This window comes from Pteropus alecto, unplaced genomic scaffold (assembly GCF_000325575.1).
Source record: "Pteropus alecto unplaced genomic scaffold, ASM32557v1 scaffold5, whole genome shotgun sequence".
In the NCBI taxonomy this organism is placed as follows: Eukaryota; Metazoa; Chordata; class Mammalia; order Chiroptera; family Pteropodidae; genus Pteropus; species Pteropus alecto.
In genome coordinates this window covers 5,824,888-5,851,370 of record NW_006441953.1, presented here as the reverse complement: position 1 = coordinate 5,851,370, position 26,483 = coordinate 5,824,888, and the positions used below count along the sequence as shown (strand labels likewise).

Here is a 26,483-nt window from a genome sequence, read left to right as displayed (position 1 = left end):
TGCTGAACCAAATCACTGCAAATTGGGTGGCTTCAGACAAAAATTTGTTCTCTCACAGTTCTGGAGGCTAGAAGTCTCAGGTCAAGGTGTCAGCAGGGTTGCTGCCTTTTCTGCACTCTGAGGGAGAACGTGTTCCATTCTTCTCTCCTTGCTTGTGGAGGTTGCTGGCAATCCTTGGAGATGCATCACTTTAATCTCTGCCTGTATTCCCACCACCTTCTCTCTGTGCCCTCATGCGGCTACCTTATAAGTACCTCCGTCATTGGATTTAGGATCCACCCTAATCCTGTGTGACCTCATTTTAATTTAACTAATTACATCCACAAACACCCTGTTTCATAGTCTGAGGTTCCATGTAGACATGAATTTTAGGAGGACACTATTCATCCCTGTATAATTGGTTTCTTTTCTTCGGGTATACCAAATCTTAGTTTGGGGCTGTCTTTTATTATCTATCGATTTTCTCTGACTGCTTTAATTTCTTTATATTTTTGTCTATGTTCACTGTAATCATATTAGTGAAACCTTCTGTGTCAGTAATTCAGTTTTCAGGAGTGTCAATTCTTACTGTTTCAAATAACATGTACATTAAAAAATATATATGTGTGTGTATAAATAGACACTTTTATTGTAATTTAGGTTGTCTTCGTTGTATAACAAGTTTAAATTTTCAGGTTTCAGTTTTTTTTTCTCTTTCTGATACTTGTTGCTCGACTGGTAGTTAAAAACAACAAAAATAGAAAAAAAAAGAACAAGCTGCTCTTCCCCAGCCTCCATCTCTTTTGGTATTATTGCTGTCTTAACAAATTACCCAAAACCTACTGGTATAAAACAACCATTTAATTTGTTTACCATTTTGTGGGTAAGGAATACAAAACGCTTCAGCGAAGCAGTTTTCACTTAAGTCTTGCTTGGTTGTAGTCAGGCTTGTGTGGGCTGCAGTCATCTGAGGCCTCAGCTGGGTTCCTTGTCTGCAGTGACTCACTCAGTTGATGATGCTTGTCAGCTGGGAGTTTAGCTGCCTGAGGCTATTGACTGGAATACCTACTTGTGACCTCTGGGTATTAAATATAGCTGGCTTATCTCAAATTAAGTGTCCAAAGAGAAGCTGCATAGCCTTTTCTGATCTAGCCTTAGAGGTCACACATTGTCATTTTTACTGTACTCTTTTGGCCACAAGTGGGTCCTAAGGCCAGCCCAGATTCAAGGGCAGGGAATTAGGCAATACTTCCTGATCTGATGGCAGCATCATCACGTTGTAGAAGAGCTTGCAGGAAGGGAAATGTCTATTGTGGCCATCACTGGAATATATAATCTGCTATACTCATATTAATATAAATTTTTAATGTGTAAAGCAACACTGTATTGATCCTCTCAGCGTATCCTGTTTTGTATTTTTTTCAGGTAGCCTTCTTTACTGCCATGACTTCTTTCAAGAGCATCAGTACATTAGACTTCAATATTTTATCTCTTGCGTCATAACTACCTTGGTTATGAATTCTGTAATTACACATTCACCAAGGTGGCAAGTATTAATACATAAATGTGCTCTTGCCTTCTCTGTTCCTTCTCGTTGTTTAGTGAATTAACATCACTGGTAGAGGAAAGTGAGTTGAAGTGAGGATATTTCTTTCAAGGTTAATGCTATCATAAATTGGATTCCCAGATACTTTATGAGAGGTGATGATCCTGGGATATAGAAGTAACTTTCTAATATTTTACTTTTGTCCTTTTTATGCTCTTGTCAGAAGTAATTTGGGCATATAACTTTGTTTTAAAATTGGCATGAAGCATTAGAATACTGGTAACAAGAAGACAAAATATCTATTCAACCTTATATTAAAATCGGTTAAGCCCTTTGAAGTTTATCAGTGTTTTCTAGGAAACCTTTGAGCATAGATAGGAGTTACTAAAAACATAAATCCTTATTATATTTAAACTATAGATGTTTTTCTAGCTTAGAGGTAAAACTTATAGAGAAATATTTGTAAGATTGTTATTGAGAGACTGCTAAAAATAATATAATTAAGCCTTAAAATTGTTCATTACTAGTTATCCTTCTAACTTTTTAATACTTAATATAATTTTAATACTTAATATAATTAAGTATTAAAATTGTTCATTACTAGTTATCCTTCTAACTTTATATATGGAATCTGTATGGACTCTTTAATTTTAGGCTTATCTGGAGCGGGGAAGACCACGGTGAGCATGGCTTTGGAGGAGTACTTGGTTTGCCATGGTATTCCATGCTATACTTTGGATGGTGACAACATTCGTCAAGGTCTCAATAAAAATCTTGGCTTTAGTCCGGAAGACAGAGAAGAGAATGTTCGACGCATTGCAGAAGTTGCTAAGCTGTTTGCAGATGCTGGCTTAGTGTGCATCACGAGTTTCATATCACCTTATACTCAGGTATGTAGCTTTTGCATTGATTGAGAATATGGTATCAGGCAAAACAAATATTTAAACATTAGAGTGTGCTTTGAGGTGAAATCCAAATTAAAATTATTAACCTCCAACATTTTTGCACTGTGACTTTCTGAGTAAATTCATTTTTGATAAAACCTGCTGTAACCCCACGTCTCCCCGAACCGTAACCAGGTTGTTGACCTTAAGCCAATGACCAAATTATTTCAAGCCAACTTTTTAATTCAATAAGTTTTTAGAAAATACTCAATAGATATCAGACACCAGGGAAAATCTTAAGTTTCTTAACATGTGTCCTACTGTGGCTTCTTTGCTCAAAATTCTTGAGTTTCATCTCTCGCATACTCTTTTTCTTATTTCAGAGATCATAGCAGCACCTGTTCACTTTTTTGTATTTCTCTGAAAACTCCCCCTCCTGAGTACCTTTCCTACCTCCCTCAGCCTTTGCTGGGTACCTGTCTTTGGTGTCCTTGATATTGTACCTTAATACATTGTTTTGTTATATATACCAGTTCATTAGTTGGTGGTGGTGGTAATAATAGCAGCAGTATAGTAAAAATAATAGGATATTAGCAGCTGACATCTAGTAAACAGTTACTTTATATTGGTAACTTTTTAAAAGTGCTTTTATGTGAATTAACTCATTTAGTTCTCATCACCCAACGAGGAAGGTAGAGGTGAGGAAACAGGAGTAAATTACCCAAGGCTGCACATTGTACGTAATAAAGCAAAGATCTGCACCCAGACAGTGTCCCTGGAACCCATGCTCTTGCCTGCCATGCTTTGTTACTCCTTGAGGGCTGGGACTATGTCTTATTTGCCTTTGTAATCTTGATGCCAAACCCTGCTCCAAGAGCACAGTAGATATTTAATGTTTGTTAAATGATAGCATAGTCCCTTAGGAAGCCCACATAGCAAAGAACAGGCAAGTTAGCTTAGTGGTTAAGGGCAAGGGCTTTGGAGTCAGACACAGTGGGCTGAAATCTCTGATCTGCCAATTAGTTATACCCTTGGCCAGTTCACTTAATTTTCCCAAGCTCAGATAATGTCTGCCTCATAAGGCTGCTCTGAGGATTGGGTAAGTCATGCATTCAGATCTCTCAGCACAGTGGCCCGGTGTGTAATAAGTATTCAGCATGCATAATAAATAATAGCACAATTCTCGTTCTGTGTCATAAGCAAATTTGGATGGTGACTTAATCTTCAAAAAAAAAAAAGAAAAAAAGAAATTTGAGCTATAAAAATTATAGGTAAGTATTAGATTTAGTGTTAATCCTGCAGGTTCACTTAATTAAACCACTTCAGGAGTCCTAAAAAATTCTGTGAGGAGTAGCTATTTTTCATTTTCCTTAAATGTTGGGGTCTGTGTCACTACATCAGTTTAAAGTATATTAATAATGAGGTGTCTAAGAATGAGAGACATTTAGAGTTTCTGAATCCTTGGATATAAACAGGTTTTCATAGATATGAATAACAGTGATATTCTTGTACCTTCTGGGAATCTTTGCAACTGCTGGAAAAGAAGAAAGTAACACCAATTTGGAGAGCTGTCAGCTGAGACCTGGTGTTTGAACACATAGGCCGATCTGCTCTTTGGCCCCCTGTTTCCATAGTGTGAAGCAAAACTTTTGTTGATCTCCTCTCAGAGAGCACTAAGAATGAGGTTCAGACTACGCTTCGGACATATCGGAGTCCGTGATACTATTTGGATTGAATTATATAATATAGGATATATGCATTTTTCTGTGTCACCACTGAATTCGAGCATCTCGGTTCTAAAATAAACCTGATTGTTCCTATCCCTAAGGAGTTGGTAGGTAGTCTGGTGGGAGCACACAGATGTGAATGGTTATAATGTCCTGAGGCAAGTGATTAGGAAAATGTATATAAAAGGAAGTTTCACAGAGGAGGTGCTGCTTGAAATGAGTCATGAAGGATGAATCAGGGTGTACCAGTTAGACCGGAGGGAGAAAGCTATTTCAGACAGAGGAGCATGGAAATGTGAAAGCGTTGGTCTATTGAGGACTCTAGGTAGTTTGGTAGAACTGCTATGCAGGGTGAGCATGAGGGGTGATGAAACTAGAGCGATTTGCAGAGGTCTGATGATGAGCTCTGGACTGTGCAGGATTTTGCCCCACGGGTAGTTAACAGTCTGAGAGCCTGGGGAACCTGCATAGGAAGGATCAGGGAGTAACATCAGAAGAACGCATAGGCTTAGTTGTGTGAAAAGCAGCAAAATGTCCCGTAACTTAAAGACTGAAAAGTACCCTTGATTAAAGAGATTTTGTATGATTCGTTAGTTCATTTGTTTTTAATGGATGAGAGTGACTAATGTTTGTTGCCAGAGCAGAAGCCAGTGGAGAGGGGAGAGACTGAAGGTTTCAGATGAGGTAGGGATCATGGGTAAGCAAGGTCATTTAGAGGGAAGGGGATTTGGTATCTTTGAAAGGACGAGGAGCAGGAGGAGGGAAATAAAGATGGTTGGAGATGTGGATATGGATATATTTCTGTGGTAGAGAGGAGATTGAGAGCATTTGTGCCTGGAGGTTTTCTTTTTGAAATAGAAGTATGGTCATCAGGTGAGAGTGGAAATTGGCATGGTATGTCAGAGGGACCATGAGAAAGGAGGCGAATGTTTGAATGGGGGTAGAATGGCGGAAGCTGCAGAGTCTGGCTTTGAAAATGTTGGCACTGCCATAACATTTAGAGTATGACCATGGAACTTGCACTTGAGAATGGCAAGATGAATGCATGGTCCTCAGGAGAGAACTTGGTTTTAGTTAAGACCAGAAAGAAGAGGTTGCCTTACAAAGGTAGCTATTCCAGAGGGCAGGGCGAGGAGTGTTTAGACTGAGTCATGAAGGTGATTACCAGAGAGTTGGGGGTTAGGAGTCTGTAGAAAAGTCATTGTGGGAATGCTAGAGATAAGTGGCTGCAGGGGTTTGTATCAGTCACGTGAATAAACTAGCCTCAGGTTTCTGAGCGGACCTGGTATGAAGCGGACTTGCTTTCTTGCCCGCTCAGGCTGAGGTTCAAGGTTATTAGGGCGAGGCCTTATGACACCTGCATTGGAACTGGGCTCTTTTACTTAATAAATTTTAAGTGAAAGTTTTTATGAGTCATCTACTGTTTTCCTTCCTTTAATTCTCCCAATATCTTGAATTTAAAGAATACTATACCTATTAAAATTGTTATGAAGAATGTGTGTTAACGTAAAAATTTCTTGGAATTTTTTTTGTTTATATTTTAGAACTGTAAGTTAAATTCTGTCTAATATATTTTCCACTGACTCAGCTAGAAAGCATTTTCACTCATCCTTGATATTCATGTCATACCTTTGATTTCTGTAAGCACTTTTTACGGTTTCTGTACCTGTCCTCTTCCTAAGGATCGCAACAATGCAAGACAAATCCATGAGGGCGCAAGTCTCCCATTTTTTGAGGTGTTTGTTGATGCTCCGCTGCATGTTTGTGAACAGAGGGATGTCAAAGGGCTCTATAAAAAAGCACGGGCTGGAGAAATTAAGGGTAAGTAATGTTTTTTGTCCTCCTGGTTTCTCTTAGCTATTTTATCTTACCATATCTGAGACTGTTAATCTTTTTCTAAGAGATCGGGAATGTTTAAATGACCTGGAGCTCCTTGAGAAAGTGGTTCTTATTACACTGTTGTAGCTCTCAGGCCTAGCAGCAATACCTGGCACTTTATACACAGAGTGAGTATCGCTGATCAGATTGGAATCCTACTTACAAAATAATTTTAGAGGGTTAGGACTTTGCAGGCTGGTGGAAACTTACTTGATATAATTAGGTGCCTAGTAATAGATGGGATATCAGTGGCTAGCTGCTGCCACTTCGGCTCTCTTTGTTCGAGTCCTAATGTAGGAAATTTCATAGCCAATGGGAAAAATGCCTGAATTATAAGCATCTTGAGAGCAAGGACAATGTTTTATTCTTATTTATGTCATAATGTTTTGTCCCTTATTCATTTTGTGTGCAGTTGTTGAATTAGAGCGATTCTATCAAAATATAAACGCCTTGCTTTTTAAGTTTTATGGTATGTTCCCAGAGTTTCAACTAAAGAGTATTTGGACAAAGAAGGAGGCTTTCTGCACTGGCCTTTGATACCAATCATATTATTTATCTTGTAGCCATCCTTTGACATTAGTCCTGCTCTATTAACAGAAATAGAGGTCATGCCAATGTTAAAAAAAATCAAAGATAGATTACTTAGTCAACCTTGTTTGGGAATCAGTGATTTGTGCGGTAACTTGTTTGCCTTCCCAACAGGGAGTGCGATAGCCTGGGACGATTATAAGAGCCCCAGGAGTTCTGTGAATTAAAGATTTTGGCATTCAGTCTCTGGCCCTGGAAAGGAAAAGGTGGAATGGGAAGGAAAATGCTTGTTACTCTGTGCTCTTCTGTATTTGGACCTGGGAAGGCTTTAGGGGTTGGGCCAAGTTCCACCTGCCCAACTGGTTCCTTGGACAAGGCTGACATCTAGTCGTGCCACTATGGAGACACAGTTTTACCCATTAAGCTGTCACTTTCTTGACTCAGAAAGAACAGGTTGCCTGACCTGAATAATTTATGATAGCAGGAGGCAAACCAGTTTAGCCCTTTAACTTCTATATCACCTTTTCTCTGCTGCTGGCTAATTTTTGCTTCGATATTTGGTAATAGAGATTTAGCAAAGAGAAGCAAAATGATGTGTTCAGGAAGTCTAAACCTTTTACTTATTTTAATTGTACGTGGTTTTGTTGTTTTTACAAAGCTGGATCGGTGAGGGAGGTAGATTTGTCTGCCTGGCTGGAGCAAGTTACTTGTGGTCAGGGACAAAGCCTTGAACATTTTCGTATCATTAGAATTTAGCACAGTGCGTGGCCCAAAGCATAACTCTTGGCACACACATAATCAATGCTTGTTGGATGGATTAGAAGGGGGAGTGGAAATTGGATGCCCAATACACATTTATCAGCGCTTTTTATTTGCAAGGTATATGTTTGGTGCTGGGGATGCAAAGATGAATAATACATCCAAAATACCTTGAGTCATTTATAGTTTGCATCCTTTATTTGGGAGTGTGTTTGTATTAGTTTAGTTTTCCATGCGTTACTTGAATAATTTCCTCTGAGTAGACATCGATAAAATGTTCCTCAGGTTAAAATATATATATGTGTGTATGTACACACATTTATTTTAGGTTTGCTGTGGTGCTAGAGTTCCTGACTATAGAGTTGTTTTTAAAAATTATTTACTTTTCACATGGCACTTAGAAGGTTCTCTTTCAATGCTGTTTCTGAGTCGTGGTTGTAATCATTCAAGGATAGATGAAATTGCATACATTCAGCATACCTCAAGCTTTTATAGGCCTTTATGTAGCATTTACTAAACTATAAATGTATCCCTGTGTCAGTCATTCTAATACCTAGATTATTCATGAATACTGCTCATGTAGTTATTATCTACGTAAATGTAAATGTTTTTCTTACAGTGTTCATGTATTATAACCATTTGTGGGATAAATTAGCTAGGAAGAGAATTCCTTGACTTTTAAAATGTTTAGCCAAGTCTTCTAGCGCGGTGATTGTCAAGCTTTGCTGTACTTTAGCATCATTTGGGGAAACTTCTAAAAATCCAGTGCCAAGGCTATTCCTAGACCAGTGAAGTCAGAATTTCATGGGAGTGGGACCCGATGATTCAGTGTTTAGCAACATTTGAGAATCAGAGCTTAAGAACTGGTGTTTTAACCAGAATTATGTTTCCCCAGTGGTGTGACTCACCACTAAATACTTTTGGGAATATTGATAATGCAGAAATTTTTTCTTGGGTTCAGGACTTTATGTGATACTTAGAAATATGAAATAGAAAATAAATGAAATAAGGGCTATTGACTTGTAGTGTAGATTTTAGAACTCTTTTGAGAACTATACCTCTTAATAGTAATGATTTTAATTTCATATTTACCATTCTAACCCAAGGGTGACCCAAGTGTTGCCTAGTAGACAGGCCTTGAAAACTTTTGTGTGGGGTGGTGTCAGAAGTGTAAGGCAGAAATAACATTTTAGCTCAGCCAGCCCATTCTGGGGAAATATGTATTCTTTCTTTTCTTGGCAGTTACATGGTAGCACATATAAAATAGGGAAAATCTAAGTAGTGGTTAATATCTAAATTGATTCTGGAATATATTTGTGATATAATAGGATTGCCTTCTGATTTGTGTTTTGCTTAAGCTAGTATTAGTTAATTTGTCTTCCTTGAACACTTAATCTGGTAGCAGAAGAAGCCTGCAGAGCTTAAATCTTAAATGTAGCTGTGGATAATCCTTGTGAATATAATGGACAGATTGACTTGGTTTCAGTTTTTGCATCGAGAGGAAAAAACCTTGTCAATTTTGGTTTTATATCCAGGGCTTAGGTACTATGTCCTGTATTCCTGTGGAGAAATGAGATGCTCTGGATCACTTGGTGTTAATTTCTATGTCTTCATTTAAAAGAAAAAAAGGTGATAGAAATATAGTTGATCCTCATTAATTGAAGATTCTGTATTTGCAAAAAGGCTTACTCACTAAAATTTATTTGTAACCCCCATGTGAATACTTGCAGTGCATTGGCAGTCATTTTTGGATACGTGCAGAATAGTAAAAAATTTAGTCACCCAGAGCACATGCTCCTAATTGAAGTTGAACAAGGTGACACTTGGCCTTTGTGTTTTACCTGTCACACTATAAAAAAGCGTCCTTTTTATGGCTTATTTAATGCCATGGTTTTTGCATTTTTTGTGCTTTTATTGATAATTTTGCTGTTTACAGTGGCCCCTAGGCATATTGCTGAATTGTGGTTTGGCGTTCCCAAGTACAGGAAGACTGCGATATGCCTTATGGAGAAATACGTGTGTTAGATATGCTTTATTCCTTCAGGCATAAAGTGCTGTTGGCCATGAGTTCTATCTTAACAATATATATTAAATATTGTGTTTTAGACAGAAAAACACATAAAACAGTTATATATTAATCAGTTGACAAAAGTTTTGTTGCCAGAGGCTCACAGGAACCTAACTTCATATTTCTCCTATGAGCAGTGGTTCAGTGTCCACTAATTTCATGTTTGCAACAACTTTATTGAACACAACTGTGATAATGAGAGTCAACTGTAAGTGTTTAAAGCAGAAACAAAAGTTTAATTAGAAATCTTTTCCCAAAAAAGAAGCTTCAATACTTTAAACCTATACCTTAGAGGGGGCAGTATAAATATTAACTTCAACATAGCAGAGACTTACACCGAAGAAACAAACCAAATTTATTTTTAATTTTCACCTTCCTTTATGACATGGTACCTTTTATAGGTTTCACTGGGATCGATTCTGAATATGAAAAACCAGAGGCCCCAGAGTTGGTGCTGAAAACAGACTCCTGTGATGTAAATGACTGTGTCCAGCAAGTGGTGGAACTTCTCCAGGAACGGGTACGAGACGGTGAAAGAGGGAGTTACCATCCTTTCTAAAAAAAATAAAAAAAAAAAAAAAAGCGATAATATGAAGGAACATCTGTATTTTAGATTCTCTATGTGGTAACAGTTTTCTGTATGTGTATGCCGCTGTGCTAAGTGTTGTAGAGGGCACCATATATGTACAACATATGAAATAGCCCATCAGTGTAAACCTCAGGAGGCTTGAGTAATTTTACTGCACAAGTACCTAATAGAGAAAATTCAGCCTTGATTATTCAGCTCTACAACTTGGCATTATTATATATATTTTTTTAAGTTAATGTCCATAAGGTAGTTCACTTTTCCTAGACATTTAGAGAGTGCCCAGATTTTCACTGTGAAAATACAAGAACTAATAAATACATTTTAGCTGTTTCTTCTTTTCCGCCTTTATTGCAGCCTCCTCTTCCTCCCATGCTCTATTAAAGAGAATAGTTCATGTGTCTTGTCTTTTCTCGGTGGGACATGTCGCTCTTTGGAAGTAGTTCACATTACTGCTTTAGGACCTTAGCTCTATAATGGGCTCAAGAAAGTTTATTTTATAGATTAGCTGCCTTTCCTCTTGTGTGATAATTCTATTGCAGAATCTCTGTTTCATTTTTGGCCAGTTGTCTTCTTACTATGCTTTTTTCTGTTGAGGTTATTTACAGTTTTAAAAATAAATTTGTGTGAAATTCATAGATATTCTATGTTGTTTCATTGAAACTATGTTTCTAGTATTTTTCTTTTTATTTGGTTTGTATTTTTCTTTGCATTTTTTGTCCATTGAACTTATCTTTTTTTACTTAGGTTTGTCATATCAGTGTTAGAAAGTTGTACATAATTTCATTTTCTGTTAAATTATTTTTTATATCTAATGAGCGATTCTTAAGTTTTTACAGAACTTCAGAAAAATACTCATAGATACTTGTGTATAATTTTAGGGTTGTCATGAATCTCTGAAGTCATTTTACGGACTACGGATGATTCCAGATAGTTGAGACACTTGTAAGCGATTGTTAAACTTGATGTGTGATGGGTACTGCAGGTCTCTCCCTCTTTCTTTCTTTCCTTCAATTCCTAATCACTTCTTTGGGCCTTACTTACAATTGCATTCTATAGAGGCTTTTTTTGTATGTGTGTGGGAGGCAAGTGATTTTTTAAAAAATTTTATTTTGAGAAAATTTTGCAATTCTATAGGTCTAAATATGGTACAGAGAATTCCCATATATACTCTACCCAGCTTCCTCTTATGTTACCATCTTTCGTGACGTTAATAAATTTCGAGAAGGTTAATAAATTAAGCTTGGGTATGATACTATAAACTATATCTCACATATTTATTTGGATTTCATTATTTGGAATAATAACCAAATTTACATAGCTTTTATAGTGTATGTTTTGAATGGGGATATGAAGATTAGAGTTTCTTCATTACCCAATGTTCTATGGAAGAATATAATTGTGTGTGCGAGAAGCAAATGCCGTTGACAGGCATGGAAACCATCAACAGCGACTCCCCTTAATTGAACTCCTACCATGGACAAGACCGTGTGTTAGGCACTTGAGTAGCACGATTGTGTTTAATTTGTATTACAATTCTGGGAAGTAGTTGTAATTATTCTCATTTTACTGATAAGGAAACATTCAGGGAGGAGAAGTTGTTTGTTCCAGGGTAGTTCAGTCAGGTAGAATGGGATTTGAACAAAGGCTGCTGGATTCTGTAGTCCATATCCTGCTTTTTCTACTATACTGCCTTTCCTAGTATCTAGATTCTTTCAATTTATAGTTTATTTCTGAAATATGAATCTTTTCTTTAGCTTTCTTTCACATTCTTTGGCTGTTTGTTCCCTAAATGTATTTGAGATTAAGAAATTGAGAGGAATGGGCATTTCTTTGAACTTAGAAGGATGATATTTTTAGAATACTTTTAAAATACTTCACAGCAGATCAAAGACAACACTGCTTGAGCTGGAAAGAATGTTTATTATGTAAAGAGATAAACTGCCATGCCTGTCCTTGGTTAATGTGAAATGTTCGTCCTATGTAGTGAAATAAAAAAAGTGTTCGGTCACCTAATTTACTTTGGAAAGCTGGCACACATTTTGCCAGGTGAATTATGATTTACATAGGTCCTAAAATCCAAACCTAAGTAGTAAATGAGTGGCTTGGGTTACTATGCCATATATAATGGAAACTTCATTTCTAAAACATTCAAGCCAATTAAATTTTATTTCTTCTTCAGGTTCAGTTAGACTTTTGAGAGTTTTTTCTCACTCCAACCAATTCTCTGATTCTTGGACACCAACTGGGTGTCTAACAATTTAATTCACTTCTGACACTGACTTTCCAAAGTTAGCTCAGACGCTGCAGGTTAAAGGCTGACTCATAAGACTACCTCTACTTCAGATGTCATTTGCAAATAGGGTGCTCAGGCTACCTACATTGCTGCCCAGCCAACTGCAAATTAAGGGTTTCCATGACACCCACCCCGGGCTTCAATAATTCGACTCACGGAACTTGAGAAAGCACTTAACTTATTATTACCAGATATTATAAAGGATACAACTGAGGAACTGCCAGATAGAAGATGCATAGGGCAAGGTATGGGGCAGGGAGAGGCATGGAGCTCTCACGCCCTCTCTGGGTATGCTGCCCTCTTTGTGTTCACTAACCCAGCTCTCAAGCCTGTCCTTTAGGGTTTTTTATGGATGTTTCCTCATGCAGAGACAGTCGATTAAATCTTTGGCCATTGAGGATTGAACTTAAACCCAACCTCCCCATCCTCTCCACTCTGGGTCTAGGGATAGAGCTAAAAGTTCAAAGCCTCGATTAATTTTCCCGTTTAGAAAAAAAAAAGTGCAGCCTGCAGCCAGTGTTCATTTAACATCGTGCACAGTAATGCTGTGTTTTCTAGGATTTGACATTTTTCAGCGATCAGACTACTAAAAACAGAACATTATAAATAGAATAATGTCATTTGTTTCCAAAGACTATTGATATACTAGAGTGATTTGAAAATAATAACGAAAGTGAGATATTTCATGGCAAACTTTGGGAGTAAGGTTAAGACTGTAATCTACGAGTTACTTTGGGGTAAACGCTGCAGCCTCAAGCGCTGCCGGTGAATATTCTCAGGGCAAACAGGAAAAGGGTTAAGTTGGCTTTTCATTATTGTACCAGAGGCATTCTTTCCACTCAGGAGATTCCAGAGGTTTTAAGAGCTCTATGCCAGGAACTGAGGACAAAGACCAGATATACGTTTCCCATTATGCCACATTTTTTTATTAAAGAGGGTAGTATGGTTTGAGACTTCTTTGAGACTTCTAGAGAATGCAGGTGTTGGAGAAGTGCTGTCTCCATGGTAATAAAGGAAATTTTTTCTAACCTGGTGCTCAGTATTACTTTGGAGAGACTCTTCTGAAATGAATTCTACAAGGAATTGTTTCTTTAATGTTCTTTTCTAAGATATAGCATTGATTTTACTGTCCAAGAAAAATATGTTTTTAGTGTGCTGTACGATGGGTATTATAGGATGATGGGTATTTTGGTTAGCACAATATCCTCTGTCATCTCTGGATTGTTTATTTCTCTTTCCATCTGGCCTATGTTACTATAACAGGATAGGTAATGTGGTCATTTATATAAAGACTGAATTTTTCAGTATTTTGTCAGAGCATCTTTATTTTCTTAATGTGCTTCAGGTGGCATCTATTTATTCAAGAAGATGGAAGGCACTGACAAATACCGAAGATTTTTAGATTAATATTTTTTCCCTAACCCTCGAATGGTCACTAGATGGCCTGCTGGTATTGCGTTTTAACTTGACGCATTATGACATAAGGAAGTAGGCTTCTTGCTGCTGGTTTTAATCTAAAGTGATATTTTAAATACTTTTTAAAATCTACAAGGAACTCTAGATTTACTAGTACTATAAATTATTTAAAGGTTTGTCTTTTTATGAAATGGTGGTTTAGTGCTCTAAATGGATTTTATACTGCATATAAAAACCAGACTTTGCAGCTCAGTTTTAAAGTGTTGCCAGAATGTTGTTTGGTGTTCATGCTTTGGATGCATGTAGTTTAGATAATAGAAACTTAATAGTTACATAAAAATATGAATGAACTCTAACGTTCGAATCTGTTGAGCAGATTTGGTTCAAACAAAAGTGCAGAAAATACTTTAAGGAAAAACTTAAAATATAGAATCACTATTTAAAATCGCATTTTCCTGATGACATATGTATTGTTTCATATCCTTATTTGTCATCTGTATATCTTCTTTGGTGGTGTGTCTGTTCAGATCTTTGAACATTTTTTAAATCAGGTTGTTTGCTTATTGTCGAGTTTTAAGAGTTCTTTGTATATTTTGGATAACAGTCCTTTTATCAGATATGCAGTTTGCAAATATTATCTCCCAGTCTAAGGCTTATCTTCTCATTCTCTTGAGCATTACTTTATATTGAATAACAAAGTATTGCTTGGATAAGATACTTGTTCGAAAAGTCCTTGGTCTGTGCCAGTTTGTTATGTTTATCGATATGGCTTAAAAAAATTTGGCTGATAGATTTGGTTTAAAAAAAAAAAGTTAAAGTAATTAAATACATTTAGTAATTATTCCTAGGATCATGACAAATGTGAATGAACCTTATAACGATCACCCGATAAATGGTGTATAGGTGGCTATGTCGTAATTACAAATATATACTTGTTGGATAAATGAAGATAAGCACTGTCCTAAATGTTATATAAATGAGTAGTTGGAGTTTATCCTGCATTTCATATGGGATCAGAAGTACTGTTTCTCAAACCACAATGGTGGGAGTAAAACTGACATACTCTGGAGTGCTATGTTGCATCACTGAAAAGGTAGCTTAAGTGACACTAGTGATAACGATGCATATGAAAGCTGGAATAAAATGGTTTCATGACATGTTAAAGATAATAATAATTATGTTTAGAGTGATTTTTTTTATTTCTAAATTCTTTTTATCATTGCCAAAAGGACATGTCTTCTCTGCCATTGCCTGATTTTGACATGGTATATTCTAGGAATTTCTTTCTCACTAGATAATGGGACATTATGTTTAATGACTTCCTGTATGTAGGGTGTTCTCTGCTTGAGAGTAGACCAACTGACATTTGGAAAATTGGTTAGAGAGGTACAGCATTCAAAGCCCTCTTTTATACTTTTTTTGAGTCTTATTTTGAAATGTTAATTTTTTTTCATTAAGGTACGCTTGGAAGAACTCTAAATTGTTGAATCAAACATTTAATGGTACTTTTGTTGTTTGTATAGGATATTGTACCTGTAGATGCCTCTTATGAAGTAAAAGAACTGTATGTGCCAGAAAATAAACTTCATTTGGCAAAAACAGATGCAGAAACATTACCGGCATTGAAAATTAATAAAGTAAGTGCTTTGTTGCTTTTCATGCCAAGTGATTTTGCCTTATATACTGTTGGTAGTCTGTAAAATTTGTGGTTTTCTAGCTGTCTTTGAGGTCTTGAGTAGTTGTGGTGTGTATCATTTCCAAGGATGGGAAATGTGTTTAATTTGTAAAACCATATTCTCAAATTACCATGGCTTTGCTCTTTTTAGTCATAATATTCTTATTTTTAAATATCAAAGAACAGAGATTGTGTAAGATTTTTAAGCTTATCAGAAGGTATGGGATGTAAAGGTTAAGAAATAATAATCTGTAATAATTAAAATGAACATTTTTTTCCTTTAAACTTGTTTCCTAATTCCCTGCTCAAACCGTAACTCTCCCTTCCTTTTATTATTAAGAATATTTCTGTCGTATATCTTAGCTCTAATGATATTTGGTGTTTTTTCAATAAAAAACTGCTTAGACTAGATAAGATGATGATGGAGACTATAATTTATCATTTTGAAATCTTAGAGAATTTAAAATTGTATCATTAGGTATACTTTAAAAAATAGAGCGATTAAGGAATAAGAACCTGGATTAGAAGCAGAATTTTTTAGCCTTTTTTTTAGTGTAGTTAAAATTGGACGCATCCAGGGAAATGCCAAATCCAGAAATAAGGAGAAAAGAAAAAGGAAAAAAAAAAAAAACAAATTTCTGAGCTTGGAGAAAGACTCTTCAAGTAGTTTTTCAAATCCCTGATAGGAGTAGATGATCTGATGTGCTTTGTGTGATCAGGTCTCTGACCAGAAGCCAAGACATGCGAAGAGCACAGCTATGTCACAGTCAGAGACCGGATCACTCAGGAAAGCTGACTGACGTAGAGCAACAACGGGTTTTGTCACTGATGACTTTGCATGGAATGAATGTACACACACCAATGTGCGTGCACACACACAGGGAAAAAGAATGACAATGAATGAATATGAATCTAGGTCAGTCAGATGTTACAACCCAGAAAGACAGTAGCTTTTTCTGATTGTGAACTTTTTTCCATTACAGCGGTTTTTTCTTTGCACAGCGATATGAAAAGTAATTAATTAAAAACTTCATGCTAAGTAGATAATGTATTATCTTGAGCGGCCATAACAGATACCACAGACTAGATGGCATAAACAGAGGAAATTTATTTTTTCACAGTTTTGGAGGTTGGAAAGTCTAAGATCCAGGTGCTGGCTGATTTGGTTCCCTGTGGGCCTCTCTCCCTGGCTTGTTGACAGACAGATGTCTTCTCACTATATCCTCACAGAGTGAGGAGAGGGAGCTTTGTGTCTTTTCTTATAAAGGCAGCCAACCTGTCGTATTAGGACTCACCTTTATGACCTCATTTAGCCTTTATCACCTCCTTATTGACATTAGGGGTTAGGGCTTCAACCCGATTTTGTAAAAGACACAAACATTCAGTCTATAATAGATACCATCTAGAATTGAATTCCATTAGAGACAAATAAGTAGTGGCCATTGTCAAAGGTTTAGGAAAAATTAATATGAAAACTTGAAAGTGAAATAATATAGTGCATAAATATAATATTTCCTGTGAATCGAAGAAGAGGAGTATCTTACCATTATTTGATTTTTCAGTGGAAACATTGTTCAGCCTACTTTGGGAATAAATAATAAGCTACATTTTCCTGCACACTAGTTGGCCGGATCCTTCATCTTTTTTCGTTTGAGAATATTTATATATACAGTACCCAGTTGAAAAATGAGCATATCCAGCTTACGTTAATGATTCGTAAATTATCAATTCTAACACAGAGGTCCCCAACCCCCAGGGGACAGATGTGAGTGGTGGATGAGTGAGTGAAACTTCATCTGTATTTGTAGCCACTCCCCAGCGCTAGCATCACCGCTTCAGCTCCACCTCAGATCGTCAGATTAGATTCTCATAGCAGCACAGGTCCTTCGTGCCAAAAATGTTGGGGACCACTGCTTAACGTTCTGATGGGATACACTAGAAATCTTAAAATTCAAGATCTTTGTAAAATGAAAGGTACTCTGTCATTGGTGAGGACATTTTTTGGTAACTATTTTTACCTGACATTTGTTTTAGTTTAGGACAGTGGTTATCAGAGTATAGTTTTCAGACCATCATTGTCAGCATTTTCTGAGAACCTGTTAAAAATGCAAATTCTTGGGCCCTGCAGGAAACCAACTGAATCAGAAAGGGGGTGGAGCAATCTTTATTTTAATAAGCCTTTCAGAGGTTTCTGATACATAATAACATCTGAGAACCATTGGTTTGAGAGACTCTATCCTCACTGGAAATGCTTGCAGCCTAATGTTATTTAAATTTATTAGGAGAAATGTGTATTTTCCTAAATCCCCTTTATTAGATTTGTATAACCTATAATTATTCTTGAGATGTTTGTTTCCATTGCTTTCAAAATTAAACTCCTACTTGGATAACAGTCCTTTTATCAGATATGCAGTTTGCAAATATTATCTCCCAGTCTAAGGCTTATCTTCTCATTCTCTTGAGCATTACTTTATATTGAATAACAAAGTATTGCTTGGATAAGATACTTGTTCGAAAAGTCCTTGGTCTGTGCCAGTTTGTTATGTTTATCGATATGGCTTAAAAAAATTTGGCTGATAGATTTGGTTTAAAAAAAAAAAGTTAAAGTAATTAAATACATTTAGTAATTATTCCTAGGATCATGACAAATGTGAATGAACCTTATAACGATCACCCGATAAATGGTGTATAGGTGGCTATGTCGTAATTACAAATATATACTTGTTGGATAAATGAAGATAAGCACTGTCCTAAATGTTATATAAATGAGTAGTTGGAGTTTATCCTGCATTTCATATGGGATCAGAAGTACTGTTTCTCAAACCACAATGGTGGGAGTAAAACTGACATACTCTGGAGTGCTATGTTGCATCACTGAAAAGGTAGCTTAAGTGACACTAGTGATAACGATGCATATGAAAGCTGGAATAAAATGGTTTCATGACATGTTAAAGATAATAATAATTATGTTTAGAGTGATTTTTTTTATTTCTAAATTCTTTTTATCATTGCCAAAAGGACATGTCTTCTCTGCCATTGCCTGATTTTGACATGGTATATTCTAGGAATTTCTTTCTCACTAGATAATGGGACATTATGTTTAATGACTTCCTGTATGTAGGGTGTTCTCTGCTTGAGAGTAGACCAACTGACATTTGGAAAATTGGTTAGAGAGGTACAGCATTCAAAGCCCTCTTTTATACTTTTTTTGAGTCTTATTTTGAAATGTTAATTTTTTTTCATTAAGGTACGCTTGGAAGAACTCTAAATTGTTGAATCAAACATTTAATGGTACTTTTGTTGTTTGTATAGGATATTGTACCTGTAGATGCCTCTTATGAAGTAAAAGAACTGTATGTGCCAGAAAATAAACTTCATTTGGCAAAAACAGATGCAGAAACATTACCGGCATTGAAAATTAATAAAGTAAGTGCTTTGTTGCTTTTCATGCTAAGTGATTTTGCCTATATACTGTTGGTAGTCTGTAAAATTTGTGGTTTTCTAACTGTCTTTGAGGTCTTGAGTAGTTGTGGTGTGTATCATTTCCAAGGATGGGAAATGTGTTTAATTTGTAAAACCATATTCTCAAATTACCATGGCTTTGCTCTTTTTAGTCATAATATTCTTATTTTTAAATATCAAAGAACAGAGATTGTGTAAGATTTTTAAGCTTATCAGAAGGTATGGGATGTAAAGGTTAAGAAAAAATATTCTGAAATAATAAAAATAACAATTTTTTTTCCTTTAAACTTGTTTCCTAATTCCCTGCTCAAACCGTAACTCTCCCTTCCTTTTATTATTAAGAATATTTCTGTCGTATATCTTAGCTCTAATGATATTTGGTGTTTTTTCAATAAAAAACTGCTTAGACTAGATAAGATGATGATGGAGACTATAATTTATCATTTTGAAATCTTAGAGAATTTAAAATTGTATCATTAGGTATACTTTAAAAAATAGAGCGATTAAGGAATAAGAACCTGGATTAGAAGCAGAATTTTTTAGCCTTTTTTTTAGTGTAGTTAAAATTGGACGCATCCAGGGAAATGCCAAATCCAGAAATAAGGAGAAAAGAAAAAGGAAAAAAAAAAAAAACAAATTTCTGAGCTTGGAGAAAGACTCTTCAAGTAGTTTTTCAAATCCCTGATAGGAGTAGATGATCTGATGTGCTTTGTGTGATCAGGTCTCTGACCAGAAGCCAAGACATGCGAAGAGCACAGCTATGTCACAGTCAGAGACCGGAGTCACTCAGGAAGCTGACTGACGTAGAGCAACAACGGGTTTTGTCACTGATGACTTTGCATGGAATGAATGTACACACACCAATGTGCGTGCACACACACAGGGAAAAAGAATGACAATGAATGAATATGAATCTAGGTCAGTCAGATGTTACAACCCAGAAAGACAGTAGCTTTTTCTGATTGTGAACTTTTTTCCATTACAGCGGTTTTTTCTTTGCACAGCGATATGAAAAGTAATTAATTAAAAACTTCATGCTAAGTAGATAATGTATTATCTTGAGCGGCCATAACAGATACCACAGACTAGATGGCATAAACAGAGGAAATTTATTTTTTCACAGTTTTGGAGGTTGGAAAGTCTAAGATCCAGGTGCTGGCTGATTTGGTTCCCTGTGGGCCTCTCTCCCTGGCTTGTTGACAGACAGATGTCTTCTCACTATATCCTCACAGAGTGAGGAGAGGGAGCTTTGTGTCTTTTCTTATAAAGGCAGCCAACCTGTCGTATTAGGACTCACCTTTATGACCTCATTTAGCCTTTATCACCTCCTTATTGACATTAGGGGTTAGGGCTTCAACCCGATTTTGTAAAAGACACAAACATTCAGTCTATAATAGATACCATCTAGAATTGAATTCCATTAGAGACAAATAAGTAGTGGCCATTGTCAAAGGTTTAGGAAAAATTAATATGAAAACTTGAAAGTGAAATAATATAGTGCATAAATATAATATTTCCTGTGAATCGAAGAAGAGGAGTATCTTACCATTATTTGATTTTTCAGTGGAAACATTGTTCAGCCTACTTTGGGAATAAATAATAAGCTACATTTTCCTGCACACTAGTTGGCCGGATCCTTCATCTTTTTTCGTTTGAGAATATTTATATATACAGTACCCAGTTGAAAAATGAGCATATCCAGCTTACGTTAATGATTCGTAAATTATCAATTCTAACACAGAGGTCCCCAACCCCCAGGGGACAGATGTGAGTGGTGGATGAGTGAGTGAAACTTCATCTGTATTTGTAGCCACTCCCCAGCGCTAGCATCACCGCTTCAGCTCCACCTCAGATCGTCAGATTAGATTCTCATAGCAGCACAGGTCCTTCGTGCCAAAAATGTTGGGGACCACTGCTTAACGTTCTGATGGGATACACTAGAAATCTTAAAATTCAAGATCTTTGTAAAATGAAAGGTACTCTGTCATTGGTGAGGACATTTTTTGGTAACTATTTTTACCTGACATTTGTTTTAGTTTAGGACAGTGGTTATCAGAGTATAGTTTTCAGACCATCATTGTCAGCATTTTCTGAGAACCTGTTAAAAATGCAAATTCTTGGGCCCTGCAGGAAACCAACTGAATCAGAAAGGGGGTGGAGCAATCTTTATTTTAATAAGCCTTTCAGAGGTTTCTGATACATAGTAACATCTGAGAACCATTGGTTTGAGAGGCTCTATCCTCACTGGAAATGCTTGCAGCCTAATGTTATTTAAATTTATTAGGAGAAATGTGTATTTTCCTAAATCCCCTTTATTAGATTTGTATAACCTATAATTATTCTTGAGATGTTTGTTTCCATTGCTTTCAAAATTAAACTCCTAAAGGCCATTACCACTTTTGTTCATTTTGTTCTCATTTACCAGGTGGATATGCAGTGGGTGCAGGTTTTGGCAGAAGGTTGGGCAACCCCACTGAATGGCTTCATGAGAGAGAGGGAATACTTGCAGTGTCTTCATTTTGATTGTCTTCTGGATGGTAAGACAGTTTACATTCAATAGTACGTGGAGTGTGGAAGAGAAATTACAGGGATTCATAACTATTTATAGAAAACAGTGGTGACATCATTTTAAGACTAAGTTATATCAGTATTGAACATTTTAAGTGGATAGTGAGATCTGTTTTCCATTTTTTTGTTTCCCTGATTGTGATTTATTGCAGGGGAAGAAGGAAAACCTGGGGGTTAGGGCTGCAATGGATTTAAAAAGCAAATACAGTTTTCATATGCTGTATCTATCTAATCATGGCAGAAAACTTCTTCCCGAAAAGTACACATACTTACTAAATTTTGCTATACTGAAGTCTGTGCTTACTAAAGCCAGGTGTTCTAATAGGGAGTCCAAGTTAAGGAGTCCTGAAGTAGGTGGTTAAAAGGATAGTCTTCTTGTTCTTTTAAAACACTAAAAAAAAAAAAAAAAAATGCCAAAGACATTGATGTTCACTATATTGTAATTACAATCCAGCTAACTTAAATTTGTATACTGTTGGTAAGATTAACTTAGCATATTAAAGAAAATATTGTTAAATGTCTCAGAATCCTACTAAGTTGCTATACCTTTTTATGTATTACGACTTCTTTAAACGAGGAGTGAAATGGGTATTAGGAAATGTAATTCCTAATCTTCTTGAGAAACTGTCATAAGCACATAAGGATTAAATACTGCATTTTGAATTTCTTCCTTGGGACGAATGGCAAAGTCTTTGTGGACTGACTTTTGAGTAATGGATCAGTCTTGGATTTGACATAAATCTACCTATTAATTTTCATTTTGAACTGTACCTAGAAGTTGTAATTTTAAAATGGCCAAGCAGTTATCATTGATTTTGTTGACTTCTTTTCGCCCAAAGAAGTTGTCACGATTTCCTAGAAAAATATGGTTTCTATTCGGCATGTAAATACAATTCACAAAGGAGTTTTAGAGTGCATTGTGCATTTTATTTTTCTAAACTGTGCACAATAAGTAGGAAAAAAAGCTTTAGAGCATGAAAACTTGGGAACTGTGAATGTGCCTTTAGTCTCACTGGAACATATTTTGGTTTAAATAGAGCACTGGTTACTTACTGCCTGTGTTTTTTGGCCAGTGATAGCTGACATCAGTTCAATTCTGATTAAAAATGAGAAGAAAAAAAATATTTTTGGGTGTTTTTGTCTTCCTGTCTCAAGGATACTAAAGTTTACTTAACCAGCTTGCTACTCAAAATGTAGTTTTCAGTGAGGATTTAATTTTTTCTTGAAAAGGCCCTGAAACATAGTTCTTTGTCTTATTCATATATTGGAGGTATATTTTTGGTGGCGTTAGACTTAACCACTTGATTCTTCCTTGTTAAACAGTTTCTTTTACTTCTGTGATTCTATACCATAGTTTTTCCCCAAAAGACAGTTTCATGAATTGTTGTGAGTATTGCTACACACAGTGTTGATTCTCTTAATTTTTGCCTTTTTTTTTTTTTTTTTAACCTCTGGGGTTGTTACTTGTTCTCCCTCCTGATTTTCTGTGCTAGGCACCAACTGGACACTGCCACTGGACCCACACATCTTTTATTATTTGAAGTGTCCACTGAAGTGAAATGTGGATGCTTTAGGTCTATTGAATAATCCAAGCTGTGTCTTCTGTGTTCTTTTGTACCATGCAGGGGGTGTCATTAACTTGTCAGTGCCTATAGTTCTGTCAGCTACTCATGAAGATAAAGAGAGGCTGGATGGCTGTACAGCATTTGCTCTGATGTATGAGGGCCGTCGTGTGGCTATTCTTCGCAATCCAGAGTTTTTTGAGCACAGGAAGGAGGAGCGCTGTGCCCGACAGTGGGGAACGACATGCAAGAACCACCCATACATCAAGGTCCCGAACAAACTTTGCTGCATTGATTGACAAATAATGTTTGTGCTAAAGTGTAGACAATACCTGTATATTTACTATTCCATTAGAATTGTTAATGTTTTGCAGAATCGAGACTGGATCTTAGATTAGTGTGATGAGCATATGGTCTTGTCATTTTGGTCCAGATAAATATTTGTTCAACAAATACTTTTTAACTATCTGTTGTACAGTAGGCACTGAGCTAGATGCTGGTGCTGGGAATATAGGGCTGATAGACACGGCAAGCACAGTCTTTAAACTCTTGGAGCTCCTGCTGTTTGTGGTGCCTCAGACATTAATCAAGTGCTTACAGGTAGGATGTGAGGTTTAGGGGGCTAAAACCACCATGGCAGGGTGGTTTTATCTACTGTGGGTTTTTAAATGAACATTGTGTTTCCAGTATGAAAGCAGTGAAATATAATTAGTCTATCCAGAGCGTCTCATGTATTTTATGTATTGTGTGTGAAATTTTATTTCTTAAGTCAAATTTCTATAAGTTGTTAAGCATTTTAAACTGGACTTGGAACTCTGAAAGAAGTTAATTTAAGTGGAATTTTAGTAGCTTTATCTAGAAAATATCTATAACATCTGTTTAGATCATGGAAATGTACTGAATCTCATTGTCTTATGAAGGACAAAAAAGTGATACATTTTTTTAAAATAGGGGATATATTGTCTTAGGAAATAAAGAGGTTAAGCTAGTGATGGTGTCAGACATTCTTTCAACATTACAGTTCTACAGTTATTATTAACAACATAGTTTACAGAACATGCTCATGTAAATTCTTTAAGCCACAAAGCAAACTTATGGCATGGGTAGCATCCATCTTACGTATGGAGAGGTTGAGACTTATAGGGGATAAATGTCTTGACTAAAATTATGCAGTTAATAGGTGGGATAAGGGTCTGATTTGGATCGAAATTACTCTGGGCTTCAAAGCCATCTTCCCTAATCATAGTAGGTGATCATTATTGCTGTATGGAGAACTTCACATACTATGTAGCCTGTACCACTACAGAGTACTTTTATATTAATTCAGTGGAGGAGACATTTATTTTTTTAATCACTCAACAAATGCGAGTGCTGTTTATATTTTGTGCCATTCTTTCAGAGTGATCTCTAAGACGTCTTAGTTTTGGTTGGTATCGGTCTGCAGCCGAAGGAATCAGTAGGGTTTGGATAGGAGGGAACTGTGAGAAAAGGCTTACGGAGCAAGAAGAGCAAAGATTCAGTGTGTTTGAGAAATAACTGGTTGTCAACTGGGAGAGAGGACCCTGGAAAGATGGAGGTCCTAGCATTCTACGATAAGATGTTAAGACTTTGTTAAGTTATAATAACAATTTACATGTATTTATGCTTTCCAGACCACGTTTTAGTATTTTGGTCCTTGGAGGCAGACAAGATGGTTTTCTTTATCCTGAGGAGTCTTAGAGCGGGTGTCACTTGCCCAGAGCTGCAGAGGCAGTAGTTAGGAGTCAGGATTAGAATCTATCTTAGGTCTGTTGTGCTATTTTTACTACACTACATGCTTAGAGAGAACTGAGAGGACACACGCAGGTTTGGAGCATGAGGAGACCACAGAGTGGTGCTTCGAGGACCTTAGCCTGGTTGTCTTTGCAGGATGTCCATGCTTCCCCTGCTCCCCGACCAGTACCATCCATGTCTCTAGGCTACACTGTTGGGATCGTCTCCTGGCTGGACTCCTGCTTCCTCTCATATCCACTGTACTCCTCAGAGCAGCCAGAGTGAGTTTTTTAAAAATATAAATCTGAGCCAGCCACTGCACCATTTAAAACTCTCCAGTGGCTGCTCATTGTAATTAAAATAAAACCTAAGTGCCTGTGGCCTGCGAGGCCCTGTGTGGCCTGTGGCCTGGCCTTCTTACTCCTGATCTCTTGTACTCTGGCTCTGTTCTTGTCCTTGCTTTGACCTTTTCTGACTTTCTAGCCACATTAGCCTTCTTCCTGTTTCTCAGAGACAGAACTTTGTACTTGCTGTCCTTCTGCCTAAAATACTTTCCCTCCATGACTGGTTCCTTTTTATCATCTCAGGTTAAATGTCACCTTCCTCAAAGAGGCCTCACTGCCTCCTTTTTCTAAAGCGTTATTCACTGTATGCCCTGGGTGCTGTGTTCCAGTGCCTTGTTTATTTCCTCTGTAGCAGTTGTTACCAGTTGATAGTTCTCTGTTTTCCCCTCTCTTTCCCCCACTGCAACGGAAGCTCCATTAAAGAAAGTCTTTCTCTTTCTTGTTTTCTGCTGTATTTCGCAATGCCTAGTGCAGGCCCTGACCCATACCAGTTACTCAGTAAATAGTCATTGAATGAGTGGTTTGATGGATGGAGACAGACCTTCTAGTGAGGAGACCAGGCAGGAAGTGACTGCAGCAATCTAGGTACATTGTTAGCACAGAAACTGAAGCGGCCTGGGGAAAGGGTGAGCTGGGGCTGCTCTGTGAGCCTGGACACGTCCTAGAGGATAATATCTCCTCCCAGATGCAGGCAAAGAGGATAGAGAAGTTGTAAGCAGTTTGATGTGGTGTGGAGATTGGAAGGCGTGACTTTGTGTCCAACTCCATCATTACTTTAACTGCTCAAAAGTTTAGGATTGGAGAACACAGAAGGTGAGTTGACCCAGGTTTACAGATTTGTCATCATACAACAATGATAAAAAGAATATTTCTGCTACTTAGAAAGTCATAATTTTTCATGGTGGTTTCATTTGTCTTTTGTATATAAATTTAATAGTTGTTTCAAAGTCTTTTGAGAAATTATAAAATATATTGATTCTGTAGCATCTTTAATCCCAATTGAGTTGATAAGACAAACAGATTTACCACTGACCTTGAGATGAAAGTAGTAGTTTACCTTGCATCAGAGAAATGTTCTTACTCATTTTGCTCTTGGTTTCTGTTTAAAACAATTATTTTCGAATTGTGCACTTGAAACTTACATAATGTTATTAATCAGTGTCACCCCTAATAAACTTAATAAATTTAAAAAAAAAAGAAAAAAATTTCTTTTCTTCCCATTAGATGGTTATGGAACAAGGAGATTGGCTGATTGGAGGAGATCTTCAAGTCCTGGACCGAATTTATTGGAATGATGGTCTTGATCAGTATCGTTTTACTCCTACTGAGCTAAAGCAGAAATTTAAAGATATGAATGCTGGTAAGACATGGACTTAATTATCTAAAATGAGACTGTTTGGGTTCCCTGCTTGATGTGGAGAGTTCTAGAAGATTTTTCCAACACTTACAAATG

At 36.7% G+C, this 26,483-nt stretch overlaps 1 protein-coding gene across 1 annotated transcript in view; it reads left to right on the top strand.

The window, feature by feature from the left end:
• PAPSS1 (3'-phosphoadenosine 5'-phosphosulfate synthase 1) overlaps positions 1 to 26,483 on the top strand; it is an 84,347-nt gene that overhangs the window by 10,840 nt on the left and 47,024 nt on the right. The window contains exons 3-9 of the mRNA XM_006918896.3: positions 2,180 to 2,415; positions 5,819 to 5,957; positions 9,771 to 9,889; positions 15,191 to 15,304; positions 21,230 to 21,341; positions 22,998 to 23,203; positions 26,255 to 26,390. Coding sequence (XP_006918958.1) covers positions 2,180 to 2,415; positions 5,819 to 5,957; positions 9,771 to 9,889; positions 15,191 to 15,304; positions 21,230 to 21,341; positions 22,998 to 23,203; positions 26,255 to 26,390 — 1,062 coding nt within the window. The remainder of the gene's footprint in view (positions 1 to 2,179; positions 2,416 to 5,818; positions 5,958 to 9,770; positions 9,890 to 15,190; positions 15,305 to 21,229; positions 21,342 to 22,997; positions 23,204 to 26,254; positions 26,391 to 26,483) is intronic.